Raw genomic sequence first — 8,139 nt, forward strand, 5'->3', positions numbered from 1 at the left:
CTTATCTAAACATTCAACTACAACACACAAAAACAGCATCAAAATTTGTGCATCATATGCGATAATCTTTGGGGGTATATAATATTTAGGCTATGAAAATTAAATAAACTTACCTAATAAAATACATCTGTTATGCTCAAAGCATTACAAAGATCCATTAAATAGCATTATCTTAACAAGTATGTACTCGGGTTTCGCCTTACAGACTGACACTCGGTTGTGACGTCATACCTCGTGCTGTCTCTGTCTTTCGTACAGCGAGTGACAGGGACAGTATGAGATACATTTTTAAGCGTGTATCTAATATATTTATACAGGGTGTCCCACTCATAGTGTACTATGCTCGACGAAACTTAGTTTTTAATACACTGAATACGTAAAAATGATTAATTATTATTGATTTTGAAAGGATGTTTTTCCTATTATATGAAGTCTTAAAAATCTATGTGTACACCCCTAACTGGCCACCAGTTCACTTTTGCTACCCGCACGCACTCTTACATAAAAGATTGTGTTTTCAGAGGCGCAAGCCCATATTAGCCTAGTAGTATATGCCGGTTGAGAGAAACCAGCGATTTAAATACATTTTAAGAAAAAAATCTAATAAGACATTTTGTACGTCGCTTTGCTGTTTAAGTATTTTTTCCGCAATCAGTTTTTGCAAAATTAAAAGTACCATTGAGCATAGTAAACTAACGGTGGAACACCCTGTATAACAAAATAATTCCTATAATATTCTTTACTATTGGAAGAGTTTTAGTTCGTGTCGTTCTATATTAAAATATATTCATACGTGAGGGGACTACAAGAGTTAAAATGACGCACGCACACATTTATACAGTCAACGAATCAGCGCTCTCGGCCGGCTGTGTCGGCACACAGCCGCACGCACACATGTATATATAAGATCGCTGAAATATATGAATATGCGATTCGCTTAAAATCTATTGATTGCATTGAAAAATTAAATCACTATTAAATTGCTATATTGCTTGAGGAATAATTTGACAAAACACCACAATGATTGCCCGTATATTAGCATAGTTTATATTGAATAATGTAAATGTTTATAGATAGAGGTGATATTCATCCAATGTATCAAATTTATGTAACACACAATCAAATTACCATACATCCGGTAGTATATCACACATTTATCTGTTTTGTTCTACAGTGGATGTTGGATGATATTAAGGCTCTTTACAGACGTTTTAGGTTATGCAGTCCCCTCAAGTATATATAATTATATGCTTATTTTTACTCAAAAAATTGGATTCCGTAATTCATTTTAGATCTATCAAATAACTATATGAATATCGACAATTTTTTATCGTTTAAGCATTTTTATACTTTCCTATATATTTAAATAAAAGAAAATAAACACATTACGAAAAATCCCAATAAGTTTGCGTAATAGTGACTGACACAAACCAATATGGCCGTAAATTTTATAATCTATGGTCTAGCTAGTGATGTGCCACACGCAATCTTCTCTAGAAGATTGTTCCGATTATTACGATTACATAATTATTTTTAGCACATATCATATTGACTTAATAAATCACACGCTTAGGGCCCATTCACATATAAGTCTTTGAATGTAATTAAACGCACGCGTGAATGTACCCTAACGTGTGTAACTAGATGGTTCTCTTTATTATATATATTTCGATACCATAAATGCAACTAAAATACTGAACGTGAAGCGAATGTTTCTTAATGGAATCGTCCGGCACGCGCTAAATACATTAGAAGGTTCATGGAACCTTGCATTTTTATTATTAAAATTATTAGAAGCGTATATACCAAGTTTTTTTTTTTCATTTCACAATATGTACTGATTTTATAAAGACGATAATATGTTAATGTCACGCCGAAATCGACGAATGGAATTAGATGAAACTGAACACGAAGATAGATTATATAATCTGGATGTTATTCGTGATTCAACCATCAATAAGGAACAATGGATATACCATAACCATTCTCATACTGAGAAATTTTGAAATTTCATTCTCATACTGTTATACATAATTATATCTTAATAATCTTAATATTCTATAATCATTCATTAAACATATTATCGTCTAATGTTAGGTCAGGACTAGACTAAATTTAAATGGGACCATATTTCAAACTAGCGGTCCGCCCTGGCTTCGCCCGTGGCATAGCCTTCCTCAATAAATGGGCTCTAAAAAATCTAACATTAAAATAATTTTACAAATCGGACCAATAGTTCCTGAGATTAGAACAAACAAACTCTTCAGCTTTATAATATTAGCATAGATAAAACAAAGATAAATTACCCAGTTATAAGACAACAAAAACTATAGTCGATTTGATGACCAGCTCTCTTTACAAGTCGGTTAAAAATAATACAACCAACACAATATATACTTTTTCTTTCTCTCTCTTATCCTTTCTCTCTCTTATATTATATGAGAACAGTCTTAAACCCGCGTAAGCTATACTTCCACTTTTATAATGTTGGCAAAATATATATTATTTGTTCATTCCAAACTTTGTAACATTAAGCTACCCAACAAAGATTCGAAACGCGCGCCGGCCACACAGCTACCTGGGTATCTATAGGATTTGGCATTTACATGAGAACTTCCTGCGGCGCCGCTGCTTCTCCTCCTGCTGCGGGTGATTGCGTATGATGCGGACCAGCTGCGAAACAGACACACACTTTATTGAAGTGAAACTTCTTTAGAGACGTTGCGATTTCAAACGTGATGCAACGGAAAAAACGACAGATGAGAGACGCAAATACAAAAATGTGTAGAATGAAGCCGGCAAAGAATGAGACAGAAATATACTCTTTTAAATTTTATATATATTCATCTCATTCTTTTGTCGATTTACTGAAGTTTCACTTCTATCGTGTGTGAATCGCATACACACCTTTTTTTTTTACGGAACACAAAAAGGACAGCTATTGACATAACTCCAGCGCCGTGAGACTCATGTAATATTTATTATATCATGTAATATGTGATTAATAAAAGTAGGAAACCTTTAAACGACCCGTCAAAAACAAGAACAACAAGGAGAACAATGTGAACAAGAAGAACTATATGAACAAAATGAACAAAGTGAACATTATGAACAACAAGAACAATGTTAACTAGGTGAACAAAAAGGACAAGGAGTTGCCTTGTGTTCTGTTAAAGTCGTCGTGTACATAAACCTCTCACCTCGTGAAAAGCCGCATCTATATTGAGCGGCGGCTCCTTCGCGCTCGTCTCGATGTAGGGCGCGGAGAGCGCGCGCGCCAGCTCGCGGCCCGCCTCCTCGCTCACCACGCGAGAGTGCACCAGATCCACCTGGAAATAGGGGTTACAATTCCATGTAGAATATCTGATTTTAGCTTGAAACGCCAACAATCTGTAGATGGAGACTCGTATACATTTTCTCACCATTCCCAGTCTATTCCTTTAGTCCATCATCAATCCTTTCCTTATTCTCTACCACATTAAAACGGGTAATGCTGTAAATACAGCACCCCTTGCTCTGTGGTAATTGCTTACCATCAGACAAACCATCAGCTCAGTTGTCAGCAATTATATAGAAGAAAACCTTATCACTACCGTTTTCCCAGCACCAAAACACACCTTATTAGCAGCGATCAGCATCGGGTAAGTCTCCCGGTCCTTGACCCTCAGTATCTGCGTGTGGAAGTGGCGGATGTTCTCGAAACTCTGCTTGTCGGTGACCGAGTAGACGAGCAGGAACCCGTCGCCCTTGCGCATGTACTGTTCGCGCATCGCGCTGAACTCTTCTTGCCCGGCTGTGTCCAGTACTGAAAAATTTTATAAAACTTTAAATAATCTATCTTATACCTATCTTTTATGATTATTTTTCCTATTCTGCATTGCCAATGAGTAACTGACTACATATCACTCTTTGTTGGGATAAGTGGCATCTTTATTTGCTGGCCAAGACTCTTCGAAGTCAATTAGTAAGTAAGTTAGTAACTAGTAAGAAATTAATTAATTTTTTATTTTTTAATCGTTTAGCTCCAGCCAATAGCTTTGGTGTTGCATGCATATAGCCTATGGGACTCAGGAGTCACATACATGTCCATTGCTGTAAGAATCTTTTGAATTGGTCCAGTAATTCCTGATATTAGTTTCAATCAATCAACCAAACAAACTCCTCAGCTCCAGATTTTATATGTACAAAACAAAGCATTCCGATACATTGTCACCAATATAAATACAAAAACCTCAGTACAATTTTTTAATTAATAAAATAAACACCGCACAAAGTACATACCATCCAATATACACCATTGTCCGTCAACCTCCGTGTGCTGTATGTACGAATCCTCAATGGTCGGGTCATAGTCCGTCACAAAGAGCTTTTGAAAGAACTGAATTGTGATCGCGCTCTTGCCGACACCACCATCACCCACCACTACCAATTTCACCTGCAATGCACATGTAAATTAATATACAAGCTGTTGTTCCTCCAGCTTCCGTAACAAAGGGGTAAACGGGATCCTATTACTGAAACGTTGCTGTCTGTCACCAGGCTATTGCATGATCCATGGTAGTTAGAAAATTTAAGTGTCAATTTGATATTTTTAGAGATGGTGTTATTGCAGGTATAACATATAATCATAAAAAATCAAGGCAAAACAATGGTACGCACGGATTAAAATTAAATGGGTGATTTTCATGCAGTTGCTCTCTAGCTTACTTTAACGGAACTATTGCATGTAGCGAGTCCAACTAGCTCTTTTACTGAAATTATCTTGTGGGTCAGTTATTGTGACATATAAGGCTACCTATATAATTATTAACAAAAACATGTGTAGCTCTCTTGGTATGAAAATTGTTTATTTAGTGGATAGCTTTATCTATATATATTTTTATATTGAGCCAATTGAAAACCTGTAATCTTATATTATCATTAGAAATACATGTATAGTTAGTTACCTAAGTTTACTCATTGTATGTTTGGGTACAGTTTAAAGTGTTACACAGTACACACATGCATATATACAAACTAAGGTAAACAGTATAAAATACATCTGAAAGGGTACTCTAGTCAACAACAGATTGCTACACCACGTCTATAAAACATATCAAATCAGGTCAAGCCAACAAGAGACATTTTAAAATTATAATAAACATACACAATCACACTCCCTGAATATAGACATCAGTGAGGAAGCTAAATCTGTAAGCAAATCAAATTTAAACTGCTTGATTTAGTTAAGTAAATAAAAGCTGCTAAAATGAGCTAGTGGCAATAATGATTTTGATAAATGGTTAAGCTCAATTAGTACTTATGCAATGAGCTTTTAATGCCTTATCTAAAACTAAGACTGATTTATTAAACTAATATTGATACCTTATATATAATAATATATATTAGATTTTGGTTTAAATATAGGCATGTGAGGATTTTTAAAATATTATGGGTAAATTTCAAAACATTCTATTAAAACATATTAAAATTAGCACAATTTTGTATATATGCAGTAATATGTACATAATTAATAATGCTAATAAGGTGCAAATCAACAAAAATTCAAAGCATTTAATTCAAAGCCATATTACTATTAGAAACTTATCAATTATCACCTTTTTAGATTCATTTTATTTTTTTACAATTTTGTTCATAAAATAGGTAATATAAAACTTACAAAAAACATCGATTCTCAATTAAATAGTGCACTTTTATAGTTTTTGATTTAAAATTCCAAACATAATATAAATTTATTTAACTCATGAAAAACACTGATTTAGGGAACAAACTTTGCTTCATTGCATTCACGATTATCCTGTTTATGAATATCGTAATAGGAAAAACATATATTTAAATCATATTACTTACTGTGGGTAGATTCTCGCTAGGCGGGCCGGGTCGCGTCATGATGACTCCAACGAAAACACGAGCGAACGACGCTCATCAGCAATAATTATCTGTAATAAGTCAAACAATACATACTCTACGATGCCTCAGTCCATATAAAACTTCCTACGCCCATAGTTTTAAGAGCTTATTTCCTTGCTACAACACTAAGTACCTCATTGCTTCGAGTTCCTCGAGGACGGAAGCTCTCGGTGGACGGAATGACTTCTTTAATCTGGTGAGTTTATAATGATATATAATTGTTTTCATGCGTACATCGTTTGGGGCACTTATTTTTTCGTTTTATTTGCCAAATGTCCAAATCCAATTGCCCGTGAAAAGGCAAACTTTGACAGTGCGACTGACAGTTATTTGGTATGGTTTGATTTTGACAGAAGAACTACTTGTACTTATTATTCTGTGGAAGAACGAACATTGAAAGTGCCACAGATATGTACATAAAGCAACGATAGAATTTTATATACAGTCAAATGTCCAATAATATTATTTTTGCTTGTTGGAATCTCATGGGTACACAATACAAATCATTGAACTAAAATACCTATTTCTGCTTTAAGGGATTATCAAATTATCAAATACTCTCATCTAAATATAAAAAAAACCCTATTTAAATGACATGACATGATGATATTAATCCCTTAAAGCAGAAAGGGGCATTTTAGGTGAATTCGGATATATTCAATAAGAGCTAATAATTATAAGTTTATAATACACCTAGATTACACCAATAAAGTATAAGAGTGTACTCATGTATTTATATGCTTCAATTTTAAAATTATACGTCATATGGCGAATATAAAATAAGCTATTACCGCAAAATTATTGCAAATTTACTACATTCTTAATGTTTGCACATTCTATATATGATTTATGCAACAAGAAATATTAAGAATACAATGCAAAAAAAATAATGTACTTAGAATGAGAAGAAAGTTTTTAAATTTTTAAGTTTAAATAGTTGCATTGATTAAATATAATTTAAAAGAATCACAGAATATTTAATTATCAACTACAAAGGGAAGCTTACCTAGGTACATGACGTGCTGGTCATTCAAAACCACTAGACTGTGTCGCTTGATCTGTGTGAACTCTACAAACAGACACAATACATTTTCCACAGTTGATTGCATCGGATCAAATGTTTTTGTTAGCGGTTCATCTGTAAAAATCATATATTGTATAGATAGCATTTTAGTTTACATACTTTGTTAATATCAACGATTGTAAGTCTAAAATTTTTAACGTTTACATACTTTTAATACGATATGCTTGAATTAGATTTTATATGCACTAATATTATAAAGAATAAAGTTTTGTTATTGTGTTTTTAACGTTTCACGTAATTTACTGCTAGACAGATTTCAAAAATTATTTTACCATTTTAAAGTTACAACTTCACTTAGTGACATAGGCTATATATGTATGTACTACGGGCGAAGCCGGGGCGAAGCGCTAGTTATATTTAAGATTAAAGTAGGTAGTACAACAACATAAATTAAAAAAAAATTTAACACACTTCTAAATCACTGAAAGCGAAATATAAATAAATAAAATTACTATAGAACCACCCACTGATCTATTTGATGTCGACAGAAGATACGTATGTAGTAAGTTACTACTTGTGATATTATCTATCTATTGTCTACTACCATTAGACTTGGCTGGCAAATCTTTATCACAAAATATCTAATGTTATAATCCAATTTCATTGAATTTAAAGTTTTCTCTAATTCAAATGAATTTGCCTAGTAATTCCAGTATTTTTATAATAGGTGTTTATAATAATATAATAATTTAACGCTTAGTCTTAGTTAAATTTCGGAGAAACATTACGATAACTGAATATATTATCCACATTTATAAAATGCCTAACAAAAAAACCTCAGTTTTATGAGGTTCCTCGTAATACTGCAGAAGTCGTATTTTCTTGTGTTTGATTTTACGCGAGTATTATACATTTAGAAATTATAGACTTTTTATCGCCATGGCGCAGTATAACATCTTAGTCTCCCCGTAACCACGTTCGAAACGTCGAGTTATATACTATAATGAATAAATCGCGTTTAAAATCCGTTAAAAAGTCTTTAATTACTACATAAGTCTGTTCTATAATAATATTTAGTACACTTATATTAATACTAGCTGCGACCCACGGTGTCACTCACGTTTGCACGTTACGTGTTAAATCCCGTGGGAATATTTGAATGAAAACTAGCCTAAGCTATTCATTATTACATTAACTATATACCA

The 8,139-nt window shown here is 33.3% G+C and overlaps 1 protein-coding gene across 1 annotated transcript; it reads right to left on the reverse strand.

Moving 5' to 3' along the window:
• Nucleotides 1-2,047: 2,047 nt before the first annotated feature.
• LOC119838700 (ras-related protein M-Ras-like) lies at nucleotides 2,048-6,234 on the reverse strand. The gene is made up of 6 exons (XM_038364781.1): nucleotides 6,044-6,234; nucleotides 5,851-5,939; nucleotides 4,282-4,435; nucleotides 3,618-3,805; nucleotides 3,201-3,329; nucleotides 2,048-2,673 (listed from the first exon to the last, which is right to left on the reverse strand). Exons 2-6 carry the CDS (start codon nucleotides 5,887-5,889, stop codon nucleotides 2,587-2,589), a joined length of 597 nt encoding a protein of 198 aa, XP_038220709.1. The 5' UTR covers nucleotides 5,890-5,939; nucleotides 6,044-6,234; the 3' UTR covers nucleotides 2,048-2,586.
• Between the last annotated feature and the right edge of the window lie 1,905 nt (nucleotides 6,235-8,139).

Source organism: Zerene cesonia, unplaced genomic scaffold (genome assembly GCF_012273895.1).
Source record: "Zerene cesonia ecotype Mississippi unplaced genomic scaffold, Zerene_cesonia_1.1 Zces_u004, whole genome shotgun sequence".
NCBI classification, from domain to species: Eukaryota; Metazoa; Arthropoda; class Insecta; order Lepidoptera; family Pieridae; genus Zerene; species Zerene cesonia.

Excerpts from the sequence above, each read along its gene's own strand:
- LOC119838700 (XM_038364781.1), bottom strand. The coding sequence starts at position 5,889 with ATGACGCGACCCGGCCCGCCTAGCGAGAATCTACCCACA. Across the intron at positions 3,806-4,281 it reads ACAATGGTGTATATTGGATG|TACTGGACACAGCCGGGCAA; the intron begins GTATGTACTTTG and ends AAAATTTTTCAG. Across the intron at positions 3,330-3,617 it reads TGCTGATCGCTGCTAATAAG|GTGGATCTGGTGCACTCTCG; the intron begins GTGTGTTTTGGT and ends CCCTATTTCCAG.